This window comes from Cervus elaphus, chromosome 3 (assembly GCF_910594005.1).
Source record: "Cervus elaphus chromosome 3, mCerEla1.1, whole genome shotgun sequence".
NCBI lineage: Eukaryota > Metazoa > Chordata > Mammalia > Artiodactyla > Cervidae > Cervus > Cervus elaphus.
In genome coordinates, this window is record NC_057817.1 from 30184328 (window position 1) to 30210362 (window position 26035).

At 48.2% G+C, this 26035-nt stretch overlaps 2 protein-coding genes across 2 annotated transcripts in view; both read right to left on the bottom strand.

Moving 5' to 3' along the window:
* LOC122682197 (tubulin alpha-1C chain-like) overlaps positions 1 to 26035 on the bottom strand; it is a 1110822-nt gene that overhangs the window by 1016234 nt on the left and 68553 nt on the right. The gene's annotated exons all lie outside the window — the stretch shown is intronic.
* On the bottom strand, positions 12845 to 16253 carry DNAJC22 (DnaJ heat shock protein family (Hsp40) member C22). Its single transcript, XM_043885116.1, has 3 exons — positions 16118 to 16253; positions 14480 to 15428; positions 12845 to 13424 (listed from the first exon to the last, which is right to left on the bottom strand). Exons 2-3 carry the CDS (start codon positions 15308 to 15310, stop codon positions 13221 to 13223), a joined length of 1035 nt encoding a protein of 344 aa, XP_043741051.1. The 5' UTR covers positions 15311 to 15428; positions 16118 to 16253; the 3' UTR covers positions 12845 to 13220.

Consider the following 26035-nt stretch of genomic DNA (forward strand, 5'->3'; position numbering starts at 1 on the left):
TCTGGTCTCCCAGACGGCTCTCCTTTTGGCGCTACGAATTCTCCCCGACGACTTAACACCACTTTCCATTTCGCCTCTTTCCCGACCTAAGTTTTATTCCAGAAGGCTATTTCAGAGCCACCAGCTGTGGGAAACGCCCGGACGTCCGGACTTCTTTGCCGCTCAGCCTCCTGGGAATCCGTAGAGGCTGCTGCGGGGTGGTGGCGGGAGGATGGGTCTCCCTAGCCTGGTGCAAGGTAGCTTCGGGAGCAAGTTGAGGGTTCGCTGCCACGTTCACCAGATATACCAAGTCCATTTCTGTGTCGGTTTTCTGGTCTACTCAGTCCTTTGCATCCCTCTACACGGCTGTGGTCAGTCACATTGCCCGTCGAATCTTTCTGTTAAACACTCTTATTCGTGGTTAGATTCCCAAGCACCCCAGGGCCAGACAATCTCTTAATATTTGTGCACCTTTCTAGCCGGTTTCCTCCATGTATGAAGCACTCACCCCACTGCCAACTGGTCAGGAGTGGCTACAGGGTGGGCATTGAAAAGGTTAATCAGAGTCTGTCCCCATGTTCTCTTTTGAAGGCAAAGTATAAGGGGCTCTGGGCAGGCACCAACCACAAGCCAGAGAGTGGATATGGGAGTGGATAGACACCATAGGCATAATGTAATTTTGGTTCCCACAGGTTTGTTGTTGGAGTGGCAGTACAGGTAGATCTCTCCAAGTAGATCTGGTCCTTTGGTTTTTAACTTTGGATGGAGTGGAAGGGCCAAAAATCCTCTAGAGCCCACTGACCCTTGATTAATAGTGTCTAAGCTAATCCAACCACATCATTTACAGATCTAAAGAAACAGAAGATTAGGTCATCCAACTAGTTAGGGCACTCACAATGTGTTGCTTACTATTGAATCTTCTTTCAAAGATTCAAATAGAAGCAGGCCATCCAAATATCTGCTCTCTTTTCACTGATCACCCAATGAGTGGGAGACATTGTTCTAGGGGTGGGCCACTTACACAGAGTAAAACTAGATCACTATCCTCAAGTAGAGTATCCAGTTGTAATAGAGGATGAAAGCTATTAAATAACTATAACAGGATGATAAGTGCTAAAACAGAAAAGTGCAAAGTAGGAACAAAGAGGAATACGTGAGTAATTCTTCCACAATTCTGCCTTCCCATACAGTGCAGGAATGGGATGATAGGACCCTGGTTAATAGGAAACTTCATACTAAAGAATGAGACCTAAACCAATAGGATCCAAGATCTTATTCTATGACTGATTTCACCAACCAAAAGTCATTTGGGTAACACCTTTGTTACAGGGTCTGATGTTGCTGCAAAACTAATATAATTTCTTCCTCGGGAGAAAAATTAAATCCTCACTCTTGGAAACCTTAGTCCGTTAGGAGAGACATGATGCCTTTCCTAAAAGAGCCTGTGGTCTAATGGGAGAGAGTTTTTATATGTGGATATCCCACTTAAAGAGAAGGGAGGTGGATACAGGAGCATGCCTAGACCAGATCTATGAGTTGTCAAAACATAACTGGAAACTGAATCAGATGGAATCATATCTCCTCTAAGGGAGAGTTCTGAGTGTGGTTGAAAGGAATAGTTTGCCAAGTCCCTGGGATGACAGTAGGTGTAGGCTCTTCACAAGGTTTAACTCAAAAACTAATGGCTCTCCCAGAAGGGTGGGTAACGTAAAGCATTGTTTTACTAAGTAGAATTTTCAAGAGGGGTACTGCAACTCATGGCCCATCTTTTTCCATGCAGCACTCAACCTCTCTAAAAGGATATTGAACAAATGCTTCAAAAATACCTTTTACATGGGCTATAAAGATTAATTTTCTCATTGTTCTTTATACTACATATACAGTTTTCACTTTATATGGTACTCAATTAACTGATCATTGCCTGCTTTAAAACAGTGGCAAATTGTTTAAAATCTACTAATTATATTGGAAGAAAGGAAATGCTGTAATAAATTCAATATATAATACTGTGACCTACTCCAAAGAAAACACAAAAACAACCAAATTTTTGAAATGATTAGAATAACTGCTAAGGATTACAACAGAAGACTATTTAGAAAAAACATCCATATATCTCAGTTCAGCCTTAAGGGAAATGATTTATCCCAGGTTACCTAATGATTGAGGCAAATTAGAACTAAAGATAAACCATGATGCAATCATCACCTTGGCAGATATATGCTGCAAAAATTAACATGACCTAATTTAATATATTTTCCAATAGACCCTTGTGATCAGAAATTTTAGCATGTTTTTCTTTGAGTCGATATTCTATATCCAAAGTGACTGATTGTCAGATTCCATGTTTTTATTAGGGGGAAAAAAAAGAGGTTAAAGTCTCTGATGACTAAAGCTGATGCCACAAACCACAACAAGCATGAAGACCAGCAGAGAATATCTCATCAGGGTATACTTTTCCCTTTGCTTGGACTACCTCTGATACCTAAGAATATTCATGTTGGTAGTCCACACTGTGTGTCTTAGAAACGTAGTTTTGTGGATGCTGAATAGATGTTATCTAAAAAAACTATTCCAGGTCCAAATGAGTTTGGGAAAGTCTTGGTAAAATCAAAATAAATTGGTTTATTATAAAGCAACTATACACCAATAAAAATTAATTTTGAAAAATTCAAAATAAATTAGTTTCCTTCCAGGAGCATTTAATATGGTAATGTGTTTTTTTAATATTGAAAGGAATGCAGTATATAGTATGCAGCTTTCCCCCAAGGAAACTTTTTTTACCCAGGAGACTTCTGTGTAGGATTAACGTTTCTTTGAACATCCATTCTATAAGATTCTACTAGAAGGATTTGATTAGGTTGGAATTTCCTGTTTTATAGATAACAAAACTGAGGTTCAAAGACATGGGTAACATACCCAAATTCAATTGTGTATCAGATGTTAGAGCCTTAAATTATCAAAGGTTGAATCTTTATATCACAAAATTAGTGACAATTTCAGAACCTCAGATTTGAGTTTTGAACCTCATTTCAAAACTCAGATTTGAAACACTCAGTTGCAGGTTCATTAAAAACTTGAAATTGATCCTTAGTGAATTTGTTTCTATGTGTGAAAAATATAAGTAATACTGCTTTACTGTAAGTTCATTCATGGAATTTTAGCATGTTCTTTCACCGATACAGTCTGTCACCATTTTTTAAAAAGTGATAATGCCACCCTCTGTAAAATGTTTTAGGGTTTATAAAGTGCCCTCAGCACATCTCATTTGAATGTCTCAACATCCCTGTGAGGCAAGCATCACTGTCCTCATTTAACAAACAAGGACATCAAGCCTCAATTGTTAAATAGCAGGGGTTCGTTTGTTTGTAGGAGAGGAAGGTCTATTGCAAAGCCAAGTAAAAAGAATGGGTGGCTCATGCTCAAGAAACCCAAACTTCCTTAAACAGAAATTTAGCATATTTAGTAAATGTCCTGTTACTTGCATTGAGAGAAGATAGTCCTTCTGTCCTTCAAGCTAGGCTTCTGCAGTGCGTGAACCAAGGACTTCCAGATGTACAAGCTGTATTTAGAAGAGGCAGAGGAATCAGAGATCAAATTGCCAACATTTGTTGGATCATAGAGAACACAAGGGGATTCCAGAAAAACATATACATCTATATTGATTACACTAAAGCCTTTGACTATGTGGCTCACAACCAACTGTGGAAAATTCTTAAAGAGATGAGAATACCAGACCACATTACCTGTCTCCTGAGAAACCTGTATGAGGATCAAGAAGCAACAGAACCGGACATGGAACAGTGGATTGGTTGAAAGTTTGGGGAAAGGAGTACAACAAGACTGTATATTGTCACCCTACTTATTTAACTTATATACAGAGTACATCATGCAAAATGCTAGGCTGGATAAATCACAAGCTGGAATCAAGATTTCCAGGAGAAATATCAACAACCTCAGATATGCATATGATATCACTCTAATGGCAGAAAATGAAGAGAAACTAAAGAGCCTTTTGATAAATGTGAATGAGGAGAGTGAAGCCAGTTTTAAGCTGGCTTAAAACTCAACATTCAAAAAACTAAGATCATGACATTCAGTCCCATCACTTCAAGGCAAATAGATGGGCAAAAAGTGAAAGCAGTGACTGATTTTAATTTCTTGGGTTCCAAAATCACTGCAGATGGTGACCACAGCCATGAAATTACAAGATGCTTGCTCCTTGGAAGGAAGGCTATGACAAACCTAGACAGTGTATTAAAAAGCAGAGACATCGCTTTGCCAACGAAGTCCCATATAGTCAAAGCTATGATTTTTTGAGTAGTCATGTACGGATTTGAGAGTTGGACTATAAAGAAGGAGAAGTGCCAAAGAATTGATGCTTTCAAACTGTAGTGCGGGAGAAGACGCTTGAGAGTCCCCTGGACTGCAAGGAGATCAAACCAGTCAATCCTAAAGGAAATCAACCCTGAATATTCATTGGAAGGATTGATGCTAAAGCTAATGCTCCAATACTTTGGCCACCCAATGCGAAGAGCTGATTCATCGGAAAAGACCCTGATGCTAGGAAAGATTGAAGGTAAAAGGAGAAGGGGTTGGCAGAGGATGAGATGGTTAGATAGCATCAGCAACTCAATGGACATGAATCTGAGCAAACTTCAGGAGACAGTAAAGGACAGGCGAGTCTGGCATGCTGCAGTCCATGGGGTCACAAAGAGTTGGGCACGACTTAGCAACTGAACAACAACATGAGATATAGAATGATTATATGGCAACATGTAAGAAAATGCTTGATAGAACAGTACAAAGTGGACAAGAATGCTGAAGGAATTCAAAGAGGAAAGATTACTGGAGATGGACCTAATCAGTGAAGGCATCATTTAGAGATAAACCTTAAGCTGGATCATAAAAGAAGTATAAAGATTTGGATTAGCAGAGGAGAAAAAGAATTACAGAAGACTGACATCAGCAAAGACATGAACATGAGAACAAGAAACACACTGATGGCAAAGAATTAGAGTTTGAAGGGAGATGGGTCTGAAGTGATCAGTCTCTTGGCTGTACAAAAAAGTCAACTGCTAAGAGGCAGAGTTCCCAGTCACACAATATAAAATGAGCAAGTGTTTTTCAACTCAAATTACATAGAAAAGCAGTAAACTTACACTCTTTACTGTGGACCCCAGGAATGAAAGGGAAGGTAGCAAGAGAAGCCAATGGACTTCTCTGGTAGTCCGCTGGTTCAGAACCTACCTGCCAGTGCAGGGGACACAGGCTTGTCCCTGGTTCGGGAAGATTCCACAAGCTGCAAGGTAACTAAGCCTGTGCATCACAACTACTGAGCCTGCACTCTAGAGCCTGTGCTCCACAACAAGAGAAGCAACTGCATTGAGAAGCCCTCACACCCCAACTGGAACGTAGCCCCACTCCCACCCTCTGCAACTTAAGAAAGCCTGTGTGTAGCAACAAAGACCGAGCACGGCCGGAAATGAATAAATAATTTTTAATCTTTTTTTTTTTTTAAAGAGAAGCCAAGTTCAAACTGGTGATTATAGGTAGGAAGGAGAAGCGGGGGAGTAACATGAGCCTCAATGGCCCTCAGATCTGTGACCGGGAAATATATGAATAGAAGACACCTAGATTTCCTCTATACGCTTCCCATTCCTTTCCTGACAGTAATTCATTTGAAAGGTGCCTGACCTATTGACGGTTGGAAAAACGTCCCTTTAAGTGATGCTTGCAAAGCCAGGCTCTCATGCTAAGTTAGTCAGTGCCCAGCAGAGGATGTTCCTGGCAACCCTTCTTATCCCCAAATGGAAATAAGGTCTGGCACAGAATGGGTTTTAAAATCATTCCCTTCCAACTTTCCCACAAAGGGCACTGCTCTATTCTGTTGAAACTTATCAGTGAAGTTTAAATCCAGAAAACCCAAGGTCTTGCTGAAAATTATTAATATAATAGTTTACAAGTAGCAGATGGATGAAAGGTGGGGATAAAGAAGAGAACTGGGAAGAAAAGGAAAATGAAAATGAAGAAAGCAATAAATTATTGAAATGCAACCTGATTTAGCTGGAACCCTATGTAAATTTTCTGCATTTGTTGTTCAGAACCCACCTGAGCAAAACAAACAAAACCGGTTAGTTGAACAAGTTTGAGTCCCTTGCCACTAAGAGGAAGAGATGGCAAGGAACATAAAGAGAAGCCAAAAAGTCAGCTTCTCGGGGTATGAACTTCAAAAACGAAAGCAGGGGCATGAAATTTGTGTTCAAGCAAAGCCCTGAGATTTCCCCAGAGTTTCTCAAAAGATCAAATGACATCTACAAAACATACTTAATTTGACGTTCACGGTTTCTCTAACCTTCCCAACAAAAGGAGGGGACTGAACTCTGGTAATGAACTGACTAAAGAGGTACTTTAGTTGCAGATGGTGACTGCAGCCATGAAACTAAAAGATGCTTCCTCTTTGGAAGAAAAGCTATAACCAACCTAGACAGCATATTAAAAAGCAGAGACATTACTTTGCCAACAAAGGTCTGTCTAGTCAAAGCTATGGCTTTTCCAGTAGTCATGTATGAATGTGAGAATTGGACTATAAAGAAAGCTGAGGGCTGAAGAACTGATGCTTTTGAACTGTGGTGTTGGAGAAGACTCTTGAGAGTCCCTTGGACAGCAAGGAGAGCCAACCAGTCCATCCTAAAGGAAATCAGTCCTGAATATTCATTGGAAGGACTGATGCTGAAGCTGAAACTCCAATACTTTGGCCACCTGATACGAAGAACTGACTCAATGGAAAAGACCCTGATGCTAGGAAAGATTGAAGGTAGGAGGAGAAGGGGACAACAGAGGATGAGATGGTTGGATGGCATCACCGACTTGATGGATGTGAGTTTCAGTAAGCTCTGGGAGTTGGTGATGAATGGACAGGGAAGCCTGGCGTGCTGCAGTCCATGGGGTCGCAGAGAGTTGGACAAAACTGAGCAACTGAACTGAACTAAAGGAGGTACCACCACTAGATCCTAAAAGAAAAAAGGTGAAGGGACATAATTTACCCTGTGACAGCCTTAAGGCGCCATCTGCAGTTCTCATCGAACACTGCAATAAACCGAGACCTGCTGGCTTGTTGGGGCCACACACTCACTGTTGGAGAAAAAAAGAAAGCAAAGAAATACTAAATTCCAGCCAGGGAGTCCTCAAAAGCCTCCTAAGTCCCAGAGTAGATGAAAACTCAGCTTGAAGACACAGTGCCTAGGAAAAGACCTAAGGGCCTTAGTTAGCTATAAGCTTCATGAGAAACCACCCCCCTCCAAAAAAGCTAATAAATTCTTAGACTGCTTGATATAAAGGATGATATACTGTCCAGACCTTGAGAACTTAATAGCTCTACAGTACCTTGTTCTGTCTGAACACATCTGAGAATTGCATTTAGTTCTGGGCACCACAATTTAAGAGCAATATTGACAACAGTCATAAAAATGTTCATACCCTTTGACCCAGTAATCCCACCCATGGGAATTTATTCTGAAATAATTCAAGAGAATAGATGAATTAGAAACATGAAAATATTGATGCAGCATTCTTTATAACAACAAATATGTATCAGCAAATATATATATCTTAAATGTCTCCCAATAAGGGAATATTACATAGCATTAAAGTATAATTATGTTAGTTGAAAAAAGTAAAAATATAGAATAATAATAATGCATGCTGCAACATGGATGAATCCTGAAAATATTATACTAAGTGAAATACACCAGACACAAAAAGAAACATTGTATGATTCTATTTACTTAAAAGGTCCAGAACAGGCAAACTACTATAGAGACAGAAAGTAGATTAGTAGTTGCCAGGGTCTGGCGAGAGGAGAGAATTGTAATAGGTATGGGATTTCTTTTTAGGGTGGTTTTAAATGGTCTGGAGTCAGTGTTGATGACTTTACAACCTTAGAAATATACTAAAAGTCACTAAATTGTATAGTTTAAAAGGGTAAATTTTATGGTATGTGAGTTATAGCTCAGTAAAAAATATATATACATATATACATATGACATCTTCCTAGTAATATATATCAATGCCTATGATTTAGGGAAGGGAAAAACTATAAGATTATATCCCTGATATGGTATGTACATTTATGGATGAGGGCTAAAAGAGAACATGAATAAGTGAAAACAGACAGTTTGATACAGGTGAATTTTTGATTGGGGGGTGGCCATGATATTGTTCTTTGAGCAAATAAATATTTTATTTTTTTCCCAAGACAGTGTCCACAAGAGGGCAGAGAGATGTCAAACCAAACTATTTAACACAAGCCTCATCCAAACAGAAACCCAGAATCCAGTGTGGAAAGCAATCTTAAAGGTTATCTAAATTCAATTTCCTCACCTAACAAAGAAAAAACTGAGGCCCAGAATGGTAAAGTGGCTCATTCTAAGTCAGCAGGCTGGTCATGCAAGAGGCAGGAGGAAAACCCTATCTTCTCACTTCTCCATCCATCCTCTTTCTATCAAACTACAGTGCATCCTTAAACAAGACAATGTTTAATCTAGAAAAGGGAAAATTTAGAGAGGTATGAAGGGAAGGGCAAGCTCTTATCAAGAAAGGGTTCCTGGGACTTCCCTGGTGGTCTAGTGGTTAAGACTCCTCACTCCCAATGCAGGGGGCCCCAGGCTCAATCCCTGGTTGGGGAACTAGATCCCACATGCTGCAACTAAGAATTTGCATGCCGTAACTAAGACTGGTACAGCCAAATAAGTGAATAAATAAAAATAAATATATATATGTTTTTAAAAGGTTTCTTAATGGCTTTTGTTCTTTGTAACAAGAAATGGGAGATCTAGAAAGAAATTTCAGGGAAGCAAATTTCAGTGCAATAGAAGAACAACAAAATATCTATGGCCGATTCATGTTGATGTTTGGTAGAAACCAACACAATTCTGTAAAGCAATTATCCTTCAATTAAAAAATAAATAAAATTTTTAAAAAATAATAGCAATTAAGAATGCCCAAAAGGTGGGACAGGTACAGGATTTCCAATTAATTCAGAAGCCAAAATGGTCATCTCTGGGAAGATGGTCATCTCTGGGTCATCTCTAGACCCTGTACTGCACCAGATGAATACTTGGGGGAGAGGCTTTCTCAGTTTGATTCCAACTTTTTAAAGGTTCTGTACACTTTTATTTGTAGGAGTGGGAGAATACAACATCACTGGATTTCATTTATATCCACTCAGGTAGAGAAAAAGAAGATCTCTCACCTGCTAATATCTTAGTTGGTTTTTTAAAAATAATTATTTCACAGTGAATTTCTACTTTCAGCTGATTTTCACTATGTCACGGTCTTTAGGAAGTACATTCTCAGAAAAGTCTTAGTGATTATAATATTCCAGGTTGGTGGCAAAGCAGAATTTTCTTCCAGAGGTTCCAAATTCATGTGACTTGTACCATTTCTTTATTTTCAAAAAATGGCTGGGCTACACCATTAGATACATGAATATCTAGATGTCCACTGTGGGTAGGTAGGTAGCCTAATTCTGGCCAGCACTCAATTTCAGTACCTGCTCACAGGCTAGGACAAGAGCAAAGATGAAATGCGAAGATGGTTTAACCAAACAGTATTTCCCACTAAGAGGGAAAGATTCCTTTTATTTATTTTTGGCTTGCTGGTCTTCGTTGCTGCACGTGGGCTTTCTACTATTAATAGTTGCAGCCGGCAGGGACTACTCTGTTGTGGTGCAAGGGCTTCTCATTGCAGTGGCAGCACAGCCAAAATTAAAACAAACAAAACAAAACAAATTTTTTAAAATGTTGTGCGAAGATACTGAACTTCACTAGAAGTCACAGAAAGGCAGACTGAAGTCATCGGGTACTATCTCTCACCCACCACCTTGGCAAAAAATTGAAAAGAGGTAACAGTATATACCAGTAACAAAGAAAGGACTACTTGTACTGCGGGTAAAAGTGTAGATTGTTAGTCTTTTCCAAAAGTAACCTGATATAATAGCAATCAAGGTATTAAAACATATATTCTGCTTGATCCTACTTTATCCTATATTTATTGGAATCTAGCCTCAGAAAAACAAAACGCCTCAGCACACATGTTTATTTATTTACTTATTTTGGCTGAGCTGGGTCTTCCTTGCTGTGCCTGGGCTTTCTCTAGCTGTGGCCAGCAGGAACTGTTCTCTAGTTGTGGTGCACAGGCTTCTCTCTTCTATAGGGGGTATGGACTCAGTAGCTGTGGCAAACAGGCTTAGGTGCCCTGAGGCATGTGGGATCTTCCTGGACCAGGGATCAAATCCATGTGCCCTGCACTGGACCACCAGGGAAGTCCCAGTACACGTTTAAAGATATTTACTGTAGCATTGCTCATGTGGGAAAAATAGAAACTGCTCATAAACAGTTCTCATTTAAATTAACTGAAATATATTTTTGTAACAAAAACTCATAAGAAAATTTGAGAATAGTAAAATAATTTTCCAAATCAAGTAAAGCCCCAATCACTCTTTTGTCTCTTTTTCCTTATAGACTATTTTTAATATATTTACATTTTACAGATGTAGTACTACATATCATGTTAATAAACTACTAATAGCTTATGAAAATGGCTTATTAAAATCCCACATGACAATTTGAAAAATTGTGTTTTTCAAAGAAAATATATACATCAATTTTTTGGCCACTTTAAAAAGGTGTGACAGGACTTCCCTGGGGGTCCAGTGGTTAAGGACACAGGTTCAATACCTGGTCTTTGAGGGTTCCACATGCCTCAGGGCAACTTAGCCCGGTGAGTCACAACTACTGAGCCCAAACTCTAGAGCCCACATGCCTACAGACAGTGCCCTGCCACAAGAGATGCCACCGCAATGAGAAGCCCAGGCATCGCAACTAGACAAAGCCCTCTCACGGCAATGAAGACACAGCATAGCCAAAAAGGAATTAATTAATTTTTAAAAGTGTGATATTATAAATTAACCATACTTCAATAAAAAATACTGACAAAAGAAGAGAAATAACTTGATATGATGAAACATTTGAGTAAATTAAAAGAAACGACTTAGCCCTCCCATCTCCCCAAGGATCCCTCTGGGCAAGGTTCTCCCTGCCCCACCATTCCCGAGTAGCTACTCTCAGATCTCCAGGCCCAACCCGCTGTTTTGCAGGCTGTGCTGCCTCTCCTAGTCTGCTCAGGAAGCCCCTTCCTCAGGGAAGATGAGGTCCCCTAGCAGACCCAGCCAGGCCCCCAAGACCCCAGGCCTCTGGCTTCAGCCTTCCAGTCTCAGCTCCCTAGTAAGTACCTTCTGTGTCCCCCAGGCCCCAAGGACCCAGACCGAGGGTAGGAGACAGACCCTGCTGATGAAAGGCTTGTCACTGCTCAGCTCTCTGGCATGCTGGCCAGGTATGGCTGGGATCCTGCAGACCTCTGCTTATTGTGAGCCCAGCGCCGCCCCCCACCCCCAGGCCTGTGAGCCCCCGACCCTGGGGTGTTGCCTGCCTGCCCGCCTCTCCCAGGGAGCCTCAGCCCCGGTGTGGGCTCAGGACACCGCCTGGGTGGTCAGTGCTGACCGAGGCAGCCCAGCTGGTGCCATCCGCTCCTGTTCCATCGCCCCCAGGCCCTGGCGGCTCCTCTGAGCTTTGCATGTTCCACTACCTCAGGTAGATGGCAGGAGGAGGCAGCAGGCTTTTTTTTCCTTCTCCAAGGGAAGAACACTAACCTGACCACAGCGGGCCTGCCGAGCTCACCCCCAAAAAAGCAATTCCGACCTCAAAAATCAAACAGAAAAGTAAAAAAACAAAAAACAACAAAAAAGTAAAAGAAAAAGGTGTGAAAGTTAAATTTGGCCTTAAAATTGTAGTACATAAATTCACTGGGTAGTATTTTACATATAGATGCAAAGAAAAAACATCTGTAAATGTCATTCCTCTCAATTGATTGGGCCATTTTTTTACTCAGTAGGGAATACAAGCCAAAGTAATTCTGCTTTTTAAAAACACACATACTACTCAGAGTTAACTTTCAGAAAACAGGAAAGCAGGAAAGTGTGAGGCTGGTACACACAAATAAAGAAAACTGGAGAAAAGGTACATAATTTTACTATCATGTTCCTGATCTCTAGGCTTCCTCTTCAAACTGAGGCATCCTGGGCTGTTCCTTCTACAACTGGGAATGAGATAAGGCCCCCTTGAGATGTTCAAGCTGTTGGTTCCCCAAAGTTCCCCAAAGGGTTTCCCCAAAGTCCCCACAAAGGCATATGAAATATAAAATCATGAGTTTTCCCATAAGTCCCCATAAAACAGTATCATCTATCCCTTCTGCAATTTTCTAACACATTCTGTTTACACCTTAGGACACAGTTCAAAACACAGAACAAGGCAGTCTTCAATATGTGTACCTGTGTTATTATCCCCCACCAGACTGTAAATGACTAGGGAGCAGGGTGTATAGCTCAGAATCAAATCCCAAGTTTCAGGAAGACCTGACAATTCAGCCAGTCCAACCACTTGTGTAAAGTTTGAAAGTTCACCACAATATTCCAAGCAGAAGGGTCTGTGATGAGGGGATTATCCCCCACCTCACAGTAGCTTGTTCCTTCTTTGGAAAAGTACAGCTTCTAAAAAGTTCTCCTATAACCGAAATTAAAATATTTTCCTGAAAAGATTAGAATTCCAGCCTTTTCAAACTTAACCCCAGTCTTACACCTTGGTAGTCCACAGAAAAGATCAAGTCCCTTTTGCTACAAGACATCTTGTGAAATGTTAGAACCCTTATATTTTCCTTCAATCACCTCACTTGGTGGTTTGCACATAAAACAAAGAAAGTTAAGTAAACCTCCTCCATGATCTATCACTATACCAGAGGTAAAATCAGGTGGTCTAGTCTCTAAAAGATATTTTATTGGTTTTATAATATGTCTTTCATTTCACTATGTGGATTAAGAAAAAAGTCAGGACTACAATAGCCAATAATTCAGAAATTCAAAATCACAATAGTTTTCTCACCTCTTTAAGGCTTTCTCATCTCCACTGCAAGTGATTGGAGAAGGAAATGGCAACCCACTCCAATAATCTTGCCTGGGAAATCCCATGGACAGAGAAGCCTGGCAGGCTACAGTCCATAGGGTCACAAAGCATCAGACAAAACTGAGCAACTGAGAACACACTGCAAATGACAGTTTCTTTTACACTGTTGGGATGCCTCACTGGGCAAAGCTGTGCTGGGACAAGAGATCCAACTCTGCCAGTCCAACCTCAAAGGGAAGTTTCTTCCCACCTCCAGGATCCCCTGGGCTTCCTGGGCTGCCTCAGGACTTCATACGCAGCCTGGATCTCCAGAAAGTGCCTCTGAGCTTCCTCCATCTGGTGCCGATTGTGGTCAGGGTGCCAGGTCTTCACTAGCTCCCGGTATCTGCCATGTATTTCTTCATTTGTTGCCCCCTCTGAGAGACCCAAAGCCTTAGGGAAACAAGAGCTAACAAATTAGAACCTCATAAGTTGTCAGGGCTCCTGGATCTCTCCTCGCTACCTTCCTAAACCAGGCTGGAATTGGCTTCCACTTGCTGGCAGGAAAGGCAGAGAGCCTCAGATTAGAATTCCAACCTTCTGAAACATGGACAAGTTCTAGATCTCATGGCAAGAACCAGGATTTGCTTTTAATCACAGATGCCCATTTTCCAACCTGGAACTTGGCATCCTTGACAAGGTCTCCTCCTTACATATATGCAAAATAAGCAAATATGTCCATCAAAGACATGTACAAGAGTGTTTGTAGCAGCTAATCCAAATGTTCACTGACAATAGAATGGATAGATAAATTGTGGTATATTCACATAATGGGACATCAAACAACTATGAAAACAATTTATAATCCCATGTATGAGTAAATTTCACAAACATAATGTTGAAGGAAAGACCTCAGACACAAAAGAGTACACACTGGATGATTCCCATTTATATGAAGCCCAAGAACGGGCAAAATTAATCTATGGTAATAAATGTCTGAATACAGATTCTTTCCCAGGAAAGGAGTATACATTGGGAAGGGGCATGAGGGAATCTCCTTTTTTGTTTTGTTTTGTTTTTTGGCTGCGCTGTGCAGCATATAGGATCCTAGTTCCCTGATCAGGGATCGAACCCATGACCCCCACAATGGGAGCTCAGAGTCTTAACCACTGGACTGGCAGGGAAGTCCCAAAGGAACCTTATTAATTATGGAAATATTCCATACCCTCATCTGAGTGGTGGTTAAATAGGTATCTACAAAAAATTAGTGTACTTTATATACATATTATACCTCAGTAAAAAGAAAATAACATACATATATCTTTTCCCACTCCTTATTAGAGTCACTGAACCATCACCCATTGCACACAGAAGCCTAGAGAAGCCAGGATACCCTTCTGGGGTCTGACCCAGCAGACACGAAAACAGCACCTCCACACCAGCCTCAGTGAGACTTAGCCTAACTCCTGGAGCCATCTTAGACAGCAATGAGAGGGAAGAAACCTTACCTGGAGAGCCAGCTGATGCTTCTCATCCTGAAAACTGTGAACAAACTCATAAAGCTTCGCCCACTCTTGGAAGTAGCTGCTGCTGATGCCATGATCTCCTACCAGCAGCTTCCAGGCTCGGAAAGGCAGAAGGAGGACAGACTCCAAAAGGCGCCCAAGGAGGGGGAAGAAGCTGAACCAACTCAAGAAGGAGCCAAGAGTATCTGCCACAGAGCTGAGGGGGACAGCTGTGTTGCAGAGGGCACTGTACACTAACGGGCCTGTGAAAGCAAGGTAAGCCAAGCCCAGGCGGTAGAGCCGCACGCTGAGCGTCTCTGACCCAGCTGACGGTTTGTAGCGGCGATGTTTCTGGGCTGTGATGCTGGCAGCCAAGCTGATGGGCAGGATGGCTATGGGGCGGCCATAGAAGATAGGTGAAGTAAGAAATGCGGCCCCTAGAGTGTTCTTTAAGTCTGATGTCTGGTTGCCAATGGCAGCCACCAGCAAGATCCCTGCCAGTGGGAGGCCCACAAGATAGAAGCTGGCCATGAAGGAAAGGCTAATGAGAGCCACAAGGCCAAAATAGATGCCCACTATCATCTGGGCAACAAAGCGAATGAGACTTAGAGGGGGTATCCCCCTTCCTGAGCTCTGCCTCTGCTCCTGGGCTCTGTTGGCCTGAGCAACAAAGCTTGGGAGCTTCCAGAATTCCCAGAGCCAGCCTAGACCACCACCGCCCAGGGTAAGCATCCAGAGCAGTGCATGGCTGTCCCGTCCCAGGTACAGGTGGTGGAGACCAGCAGGGCCCCCTACAGCCCAGAGGGCGTAAGTCATCAGGAGTCTCTTGGCCATCCTCTAAGAAAACGGTCTCACAGTAAGTCCAGTGGCACCTGCCATTGCCTAGAATGCAGAAATCTGGAGTCATCTGTGAGAATCATGGCAGTCATGGCCCTAGAGTTATCCTTAGACCCTAAGACATGGAAAAAAGCAGTCATAAGATTATGTTCAGGCCCCAACACAGTAACACTTCTCCTTCCAATATTAGTCAAGTCCAGCTCTTCCTGAGCGTCCCTGCAATTGTAGCTCTCCCATATTCTTAGGTCTAGAATCTCATCTCTGTTCTTTACAACCACAGGGACTCCAAATTTAGAGAAAATAGTTATAAGTGCTTTCGGTTGAGTAAATGAGAACTCAGCACAGGGACAAAAAAGCATAAGCTTAAATTGCAGACCTCCCCTCAGACCACCTACCTCCTGGAAGGACTCTTGGTTTGGGAGTGGGGGTGAGTGAATAAAAGTGAATAAAAATACAATATCCCTGGAAAGTTCCTAAACAACTTTTAAAGTCCCCTACCATACAACCTAACCCCCCCCCCCGGCCCCCATCCCTCAACTCTGACTGCGGCTGCCCACAGACCCCTGGCAGAGATTTTAGCCCTTCTCCAGCCTCCCATCTCTCCAGACCAAGAAATCTTGATACAAGTCAAACTTGAAAGAGGTCCTGAGTTCCCTCCAGGTCTAGAAAGCTACATTTTGACCTGGACCCAGGCACCTCACATTTCAACCACCGCCTTCCAGGACAAACTTGTAAGGTCCCTCCATACGGTGGGGCTTAGGCCCACCAGCCAGTACCCGCTAGTCCCAGGGTGAGCAGCTGTACCTGGGTACCTCGGATCCCAGATCAGACATTTCCTTTGACCACAGTCAAAATGGCCCCTCTCATTCCGCTCCCACTTCCATCCAAGTGGACTTTGCCTTTCAGTGTTTGCTGTGTCAAGGAAGTTGGGCCGTCCTGGCCAGGCCCCTCCTCCCCAAGGCCCTCCCTCGCCCCTTAGGGATCACCTTTCAGGCTGGGGCTCACTCGCCTGCCCTCTCGGCTAAACTTCCTTTTAGGTTTTTCTGGCGTATTTCTCCTCCCCAGGCTCAGCCCGGCTGGCGCAGCGCCCACTCCAGGCCAAGAGCGCCTACATTACTACAGAACGACCACCAGGTGGCGCTGCCGCTTACGGACGGGAGGTGTCGGGCGGATCCCCAGACTCACCTTGTCTAGATGCTGGCGCAAAGCAGCCCAGGGCTAGGCGGGGCGGGGTGGGGGGCCTATAAAAGCAAAAAGAAGCCCTTGATCACCGCTTTGCACTCTCACAAATGGGAGGGTGACTCCTCCCTCACCTCAGGCTTCAGTCCTCTCTCCCTATTCCATTGCTGTTCAAGGCTGCCTTGGATGGCTTCATTTCCAATTTGCCTAAGGGAGAGACACCAGGGTACCGGCTGCAGAGAGAGGCTCTCCCCTCAAGTTTGCCTCACTGCCCCGCCTCCAGGCCCGCCAGTCAGGGGCAATACATCTAGATCCAAGCCAGAGACCTGAGAATCCCTCAGGAACCCCAAGTCAGCTGTATCTCACTGACTTTGGCGCGAGAGAGAACCAGGAGCAAAAAAGGATGGGGGTGAGGACCTCCCCACCAGGAGAATAGTCTGCGGCGTCCTCCCGCCTCAATGCTGGGATGGAAGTGGGATGCAAGATCCCCTCATTTCAATGTCGTGGGCTCCAACCCTGCTACGTGACCTTGGCTTTGGGGAGGTGGGGTGGGCCTGTTTCCTCCTCTGTAAAGAAAAAGCGTGTATCTTCAAGTTTCCCCATCTTTGACTTGGGGGTGGGGTGGGCCTGGAGGGCTTGCCCCTGTCGCCTCCCCGCAGTCGACAGATTCTGTTCCCTCCTATATTCCCAGCCCCTTCGGTCCTCTTTCTGGCCCAGGGAGGGAAAGCAGGTCCCCATGTCTGCCCCCTAGGATTCACGGAGGGGCCAGGGCCGGGAGGGGCATCAAAGCGACTCTGGAGCCGCCAGCTGCTGGGCGCGGGAGCACTGGGCCGCTGAATAATGAATGAGACTTAATTGGGCCGGCTCTGCGCGGCGGCGCGCTAAGCTCCGCAAACAGCTCGAGCGGCCGAGGCCGCCGCTGGACAAACAAACTGACTCCGGGCGCAGAGATAGGGGTGGGAGAGGCAGCTACGGGAGCGGGAGGGGAGAGGCAGCCCGCCTGGGCCTGGGGGCCGTCGCTGTGGGGCGGGAGGAACCCCCTGTGTGCCGGGCCGAGCAGGCCTCCCAGAAGGTGGGGACGCGGGAGGAAGCTCAGGGCTCGACTTCAGGAAGCCGGGACTGGGGAGGGAGAGAAGCGGATTTGTGGACTGGGGGCCAGGGTCCCAAGGGCGACTGGCACAAGGAAAAGATGGAGAAACAAGTGGAGGGCGGAGGAGACAGCGAGAAGCGAGAGGGGAAAAAAAGCGCACCGGGGGAGGGGCTGCGGCGGGGCGGGGGCTGGAGAAGAGCAGTTACCGAGAGGAAAGGGAAAGAGCGATGGAGGAACGAGCGAGGGGAGGCGCGAAGAGCCGAGAGAAGAAAAATTGGAGAAGAGTCAAGGAGAGGGGTGGGAGATGACCGGAATGAGAACGAGAGGGTGGGGGGCGAACTGGAGGCGCCCCTACCTCCGCCTCGCCCCGCCGCGCTCCCGCCTGAGCGCGCTCTCCAGCCGCCCGCACTCACTTTGTCACAATTACGGGGCCGTCACTCGGCCTGGATTGTTTTCCCCAAATTGTTGTTCTATAAACTGGCGCGGGGTGGGGATTGACGCGGGGTGGAGGGGCGGTGATCTGACAAGCTGAAGCAGGAGGGAAGGGTCTGAGCTGCGGTGGCGGGGGCTGGGGGCACCGGGAACGTGGCGGTGTATTTACCCGCAAGAGGACCCGGGGCGGGTAGGTGAATTCAGAGACCCACGCGGGAATTCTGGTTGCTACCCCCAGCCTCGTGGCTGACATCGCTTTTAACCATCCTGATCCTTCTCAGCCTCCGCTGCCTCGGTTTCTCCAGCCGAGAGATGAGAGGCTTGGAGGGCAGGAGCGGCGGAGGCGGCTGTAGGTGGGGTCCGAACTTGCCTTCTCACCCCCATTATCTTTTGTTTTCTGCTACCCTGGTCCACGGACCGGGGGCGGGGTAGTGGGTGGTCTATCCAACTCAGCCTCCCCTGAGCGCCAGGGGCACCTGCTCACCCCCGCTAGAAGGCCAGATTCTCACCCCCGACAGGTCTGGACTGCCCCCTCCCCCCACCCCCGCCTTCAGCCCAGGCTCAGCGCCGCGCGGTGCCCACGCCGCCTTGCTGTCCCTCAATCCCGCAAACATCTGTTGCGCGCCCACTGTGAGCCATATCCGCGCCAGCCGTCCCCCCACCTCTCCCCCGCCACCCTCCCCTTCCCGGCCGGCCCGGCCTGTCGGCTTCGTGACAGCCGCCGCCGAAGCCCAGGCCCCGCGGGAGCGGCCGGAGAGAAGCCGCCGCATGGCTGGCTCCGACACCGGCCTCCCCGGCGGCTCCAGGGGCAACGGAGGGTGGCGGCCGCTGAAGCGAGACCGGAGCCGGCCCACAGAGTTAGAGATGGGCGGGGGAGGCGGGAGTCCAAGGGCTGGCTTGTCTCCGGGTCTGAGGCCTATCTCTCTCCTCATTCCATTGCCCTGGGGTGGGGTCTGGCCGGGACCTCGCGTGGCTCCCAGCGTCTGGGAAGCGGTTGACTCCCGCGCCCCCTCCCCCAGTCCGGGTGATTTACACGCGCGCTCCGCTCAGCGGCCGCTTCCCAATCAGGAATATCGACCCCGGGCGGGGCCCCGGGGCCGCATCGATCCCTCCAAGGCTCGGGATTTAAAAATGTCAAATTTGCCTTTTCCGGGCGGGCGGAGGGGGCGGGGGCTTGGAGGAGGGCGGCTTGGGGGTGGGGAGAGGGGCGGACAGCCGGGCATCGACCTGGTGTCTGTGCCCTGAATGAGAAGCGACCCGGCCATGTCCGGGCCCTGGCATTACCTAGCCATCCTTAGGTTGCAGTCGCCTCTGGATGAGGGCAGGAAGGAAGTTCTACTCCCTTTTCCGTCCCCATGGGCCTCACTAATGCGTTGGGTATGCCGAGAGGGTGAAGCTCCAGAGAAACAAAGAGAGACCCCTAAATGTAGGGGAAAAAATTTGGAAGAGATTCCTAAACCTGGAGATATACAGACACAAAGAGGGGTGCAGAGACAAAAATAGAGAGGGTTCCAAGAGACAACCTATGTTTAAAGAAGAGCAAGCGAAGGGAAGGTGGCTCAAAGACACATTGACCAAAACAGAGGACCAGAGACCCAGAATCAGGTCAACTCTCTGCTCTGTAGACCTGGAAGATTCAGGAATGGGAAGGTCAACCTTCTGGTGTGTTTGAGAGGGGGAAGGAGAGTGGAGACAAAGTCAGGTGAAGAAAGAAGGTTATTAGGGAAAGGAATTAGAATATAATTAGGACAGTCTCCTAAGGTGTCAACTAGTAATTGGACCTGAAACCCAAAAGGTAAGGATCCTGGAAGACTAGCCTAAGCCCCAAAGATGTGGGCTCTCTTAGAGGTCTGATGGTCTGCCCTTTCCCTTCCCGAGATCTACCTCCTCCTCTCTATCCACCAGCAGCCTGGGGAGGCCAGAGGGGTTGTAGATCACATCTTATATTAGCGACTATATATGAGATGGAGACTGCGTATATGTATACATGTATGTGGAAGGTAGAAAACTCTGGTAGTCACCACTTCCTTCCCCAGGACTTAGCAGCTGGGTCCCCAGACTTTGGAAAAAGCATCCACTGCTTTCAGGAAGCTTGAGAGAGCAATGATGTTTGGGGTGGAGGTGGTGGAAGGAAGCAGTTGTTGAACCAGCAGCCTCACAGTTAACACTATCCCCCCACCCCCAGCAGCACACCTCAGCTGTCACCGGGCACACTGCTGTTTCCTACAGAAGTGGAGACAGAGAGCTGACAGCAAGGGGAGGGAGGGGGACACAGACACGCAGGGAACGGTGGCAGCTCCTCCTCAGACACACGCAGCACTTACACCTCCGCTGACAAAATCAGGCCGACACATCCCTAACACTGACACACACAATCGCCGACCCCCACACGCGACCCACACCCATCAATCCCTGTCACAACACACCACCCCTGTGTGCGCAGACATGCACAATTCCTCCGAGGTCAGGCGGGAGCGCCTAGTCTTAAAGCCTGTCTACACACTTTCTTGACATTTTAGACCTTCATTCGCCTAACCTAAGCAGAAGGCTTAAAACCCTGTCCCCGCTACCCAAATTCTGCGACCAAGGCCAGCTCCAACAAAAACGCTGAGCTCAAGGAAGTCAAGTACCAGGTGAAGAGCCGGGAGCTGCCGGGCACTGGGCTGCTATACACCTCTCTTAATGTTGCTCTTGCCTCTGCCTCTTTCCTGGCACGTCCACTCGCGGCCCGCCCGGCCTGCAGTCCGCCTGTCAGTCGAGTAATGAATGCGCGCTCGGGGCCCGGGGCCCCCCCGGAGTCGTTCATCACTGCCAGCACCGCCCACCTCTCTGCCGCCCGCCGGGAGGGCTAAGCGGCCCAGGCGGCGAGAGCCCCTCTCCCCCCACCTCCACTACTAATTGTCAGATTGAGATGTTGATTTGTCAGCTGGGAGCTAGGGCCAAAGAATCCGCAGTAAAACCCGGACTTCTTGAACTTCCTCTGGCTCCCTTCGGGCTTGCCCAGCCTTGGAGCTTTTCTAGGTTTGATGTTCTCCGGTTAGATTTCGCTTAAGAGATCCGGCAACAGAAGCGCAGTATCGCTTTAATCCAATAGGAGGCGCACTAGGCTACAGACCCTAAGGGGATTCATCCTGGGCTCGGTTCCACTTCTGCAGACCCGAGGCCCTAGGGCTTCGTCCCCCAGCCTCCCAGCAGGGGGCGCGTAGGCCCCCATTCTCCTCTCCGCCGCAGCCAAAGTCCTAGCATCCGTACAGGATGCCCCCAGGCAGGAGTCCTCTCGTCCGCCTTCAGGGATCGCGGGGCACCGTGCCCTGCCCTCTCTCTCCTCCAGGTGCCTCGGGCCTCCTGCGGACCTCCATTCTCCCGCAGGGGGCGCCCCTGTGGCAGGTCGGTCGGCCTTCGCCCTGCCCTTGGCGCCTAGGCCGCAGTCCCACCCCCCCGCCCTCCCCCAGCCCCGGCCCTGGAGCTCCCCGGGCGGCCGGCTGAGTGACGGGCGGCCGGTGATTATGCGGAGGGGGAGCGGGGTGCGCCGCGGGCGGCAGCGCTGACCCTTCACATTTCCGATCCGCCGGGACCCTCATCCATCCGAAGCTGCTCTTTGTCTGGCTGCCTAATTGCCGGCGGACAGGATGGATGGCGGGACCGACAGCCGCGGAATCCCTAATAAAGGCCGCGGCCGCCGGGGAGGGAGCGCGGGAAGGAGGGGGAGAAAGGAGGAAGAGATGGAAGGAGGTGGGAGGAAGCACCGGGCCGCGGCCGCCGGCTCAGAACCGCCACGCGCTTTGCACAAGGGAACCAGATCCGCCTAGGGTGCGGGACCAGGAGTCCCAGGTCGACCCGGGTCAGGGCGCGATGGGTATGGGGTTTGCGAAGTCTCCTTCTTGTTGGACAAAAGGAAAGAATAGGGACCCCGGGCAGAAGGATCCTAGGGGCCGACCTCGTTTCGCCGAGCCTTCGAAGATTCCAGCTTGGCGCTGCCTCCAGCGCTTCGGGCTCTCACCAGTCGGAGACCGGCCCTCGGTTCACCGCATCACCTATCCTCTGCTCACCCGTCGGTCTCCCACGACGGGATCCACTGTCCCGGCGGAGAAATGAAGGGACCGACCGCCGTCTGTGCGGCCGCTCGCCAGATTTCATTAACTGGAGGCTGGAGCTGGTGGACAGCGGCGGGGAGACGGGAGAAGAAGGAGGTGGAGAGAGAGAGGCTAGGGCGAGGAACCGCACCTGGCAAGGGGTCCAGGGCTGCGGAAGGAAGTCAGCGTGATCTGGCCTGACAGATAGCTGGGGAGCCATCTCTACCCGCTCCTTGTGGAGCCAGGAGCCTGTTCTCAGTCCCAAGAGCTCTGGCGGCGACCCTTTAAAGCTAAGGCTGCACCGAACTGCGCGGCGGATGAATGGAGGGCCTAGGCCTGGCGGCGTACCTGCGCTCTTGCCCTTCACTGAGGCCTGTCGACCCCCGCGCGGGAGGGCAAAGTGTACGAAGGTTCTTGGGCCGCAACTGTGTTCCCGCCGGTGCGGCGAGGAGAGCGGTCCTCAGCAACTCCGGTCGGCTCTCCTGCTTTCCGCCTCTGGGGCATATTTTTCTGGGTTGTCTTTGTTTCCTTCTCCTTCCTTTTTCTCTTCCCTCTCCCCTTCGGACTTGGCTCATCTCCGCAGCTGACTTGGGCCAACATCCATTAGCTAACAACTGAGCACCAGTTGGGAGTCAGGGCTGGGGGTGGAGGATGGGGGACACGCTGAGCCAAGGCCCTGCCGCGTTGGCCTCAAACTGATAGGTCTTCCCTGAAACCCATTCACATCTCTCTCCCCAATTCTGTCTTGCTTTTCTCGCCCTTTCACCGCCTTGGGTGTCATCTTTCCTCTCCAGGGCAGTGAAAAGGAAGCCAGGAGATCAAAACTCGAGTTCTAGGGCTGCCACTTACAGGGTGATACAGGGCAAGCCTTTCTCCTCAGTTTCCTCATCTGTAAAATGGAGACAATATACCCACCTCTCAGAGGATGCAATGAGAGAACTTACTTGTAAGAGCTCTAAAATACTGTAAGCACTCGATCATACTATTTCCCTATCCATGTTTTCTCTGTCCTCTCAGGTGGGCACTTTTCCTTTCTCTTCATACCAGGAGTCTGGTACCATGCAACTCAGATTGCTTCCAGAACAGGAAGCAATTGTGTTAGGTTAACATGTGGGGACTGAAAGCCAGAGTGTGTGTATGGGGGTGGGATGGAGGAAAATGGAGAGGAACCACAGTATAATGGCCCTGAAAGGTGGGGAAGGAGAGGGTGCGTGGGGGAGAGAGGCATTTCCTTTTATCTTAATGTAACATCAACCAGCTGGTTCCTCTGTACTTACAGGTGAGGAAACTGAAGCTTGTGGAGGTTACCCTTCAAGTGACAGGAGTCAATCACACTGCCAGGATCTTTCCTCCCATGAGTTTTCTATTGCTCATTTCCTCACTCCCTTTCTTCCCTTGAAGGGGTCTGTGACAAGGAGTGTGGGAGAAGGAACAAAAAAACTTCAAGGAGCCAGGACCTTTCGGCTAGACTTCATAAAATTTTAACAAGAAAACTTCCTCAGAGTAGAAGGGATATATCACATGCAAATCATATGCTAATCACATGCTAATCTAAAGTCTAGTCCTCAGAACTCTGACACACACCTGGTTGTAAGCCCTGGAGAAAATTCTTGGGAGACCCCTGGGTTCCAGGACAGAACAGGTGAGGATGAGATCCATTTTGCATCAGGTTATGGAGTTAGGGTTTATTTTACGATTGGAGAAGTGTCAAGTGGATACGTTGGGATTAGGGTCAGGGTTAGTAGAGAGTCAAGGGCAGAGGGTAAGGCAGAATTCAGACTGGGCTGTGCTTTTCAATAGGGGGCACCTAGGGGACTCAAAGCCTTTCTCCCCCTCTCCCCTCCTCCACTGCCCACTCTGTGCCCTGAAGCACATCTCTCTACCTATTTCCCATTCCCAACCACATCACCTCCCTGGGCCTCCCAGTTCAGTTTGCCCAAGGAGCTCTGAGTAAATTGTTCCAGACCCAGCCTGGGCCCCAGCAGTTCCTCTTGAGCCCAGACACTTGGCTTCTGGCCCCAGGAGCACTAGCTGGCCTTGACCCTACCCAGGTCCCTCCTCAGCCGAATGTGACAGCTGCAGGGGAAGCAATAAGGACCTGGTGAGCTGGCAGCTTCATTCCAGAGCGTGGGGAAAGAGCAACAGAACATGAATAAATTCATGGAGCTGGCCCCTCGGCTCCTGTGAGCCAAGCCTGCTTCCCCCACCACACACACCCGCTGCCGCCTTGCAGCCCTGCTGGTCACCGAAGCTCACAGTCTGGGCTGGGGACAGGAGGAGAAGGCAAGCTCCAGAGAGAAGAGGGCTAGGACCTGGAAAGGGCTGAGGTGGAGGAGCTCAAAAAGAGGGCCTTGGTAAGTCGGAGAGAGGGGTGGGGAGCAGGGCTGAGCAGAGAGGGCCTTTAGTGAGTGGGTGGTGGGAGAAGGGGGAGGAGGAGGGAGAGGTGGAACGACCTGGGGTCGATGGGGCTTGAGGATCGGCCAGGGAGGCCAGTGTGAGCCCTGGCCTGCTCTCTCCTCTCTGATCCATCCATCATCCAGCCTGGGGGAGCAGATTTGGAATTAGACATGCACGGGGCGACATGGCCCTTAGCCCCCCGAGGAAGACAAATGGCGACAAAGACCTTGAATAAAATTTGTATTTATGGTTGGAGGAGGCCCCTCCCCCACTGACTGCCAATCCTTTCTCTCCCAACCCTTTCAAGCGCGTAGGGGGCCTCCCTCCAACAGGCCAAGCCTCAGCAACCTCTTTCTTCCTGCACCATTATGGGCTGGGAGGTGCAGAGAAGGGGTACAGGAAACAAGAGATGAAGGAATTACCTTCCACCCAATAATCATGCCCTGATGTACCCTGGACTCTCATTTTATGTATTGTACTTTTATACATTACAGTAGTGGCTTATTCTAGTCTCCAAGAGATCCTTTGCAGCTTTCCACCTCCAGGGCCTCCAAATATCCCAGTTTGCCAGTCCTGGGACCCCTTCTTGAAGCTTCTGGCCCCCGGAGACCCTGTGAGCAGGAAATTTCCCCTCGAGGGGCCAGATCCTGAGGAAGGATGTTTCCTCTTGGCCACAGGAATGACCACTCACCTCTCACAGGAGGGTGCCTAGCACTGAATCTGCATTATCTGTTCTATTACTTTGCATAGCCAATTTCAAATCCCTCCCCCAAACATTCATTATGTGAGGTCCAACTTCTCTGAGATTCCATCTGACCGCAGCCCTTTGAGGGAGGGGGAAGGGGCAGAGATCCTGGTGCTGGCCAAGGTCTAGGACAAGGGCAGCGGTGGGGCTGGACTGGGCCTGCAGGGCCTTCTGACTCTTTCTCCCCAGTAAACTCAACACTTCAGTCCTGAGATAGGAGAGATGACATTTGTGGGGTACCACATTTAGGGACTAGGAGAAAGACAAATATAAAACCTCCCTTCCAACAGCCCTCACACATATACACACAAAGACAACACACGATCCACAATCCCACTCACCCAGGGACACACAAGGCCAGGGTCCCATGGACACGTCCACACTTGCCAGCACACTGTCGCAAGGCACAGGCCCGGAGCCTACCACACTGCTCCAAGAAGCGCCCCGCCTCCGCGTCTTCCCCACAGTTGATATGTCACATTGGAGTCCGAACACGGACCTGGGTGTCTCTCTGCAGAGCGCCATTTACATTTCTCTCTCGATCTGTCAACCTGTCTTGGCTCCCGTCTCTCTCTCTCCGTCTCTGTCTCCCCCTCTCCCCCTCTGGGGCTGTCAGTCTCTCTGCCAAGCTTTGTCTCTGTCTCTGCGTCTCTATTTGGCTTTCCGGCCCTTTGATTTCTCTGTAGCTCCTCTGCTTTCCTGTAGGTTTCCTGTCCCCAGGCTGGTCTGTTTGCTCACTCTGTTCCCTCGCTCTCTCGTTTGCTCTGCGCCCCTCAACCCTGGGGTCGAGGGTAGTAGAGGTGCCT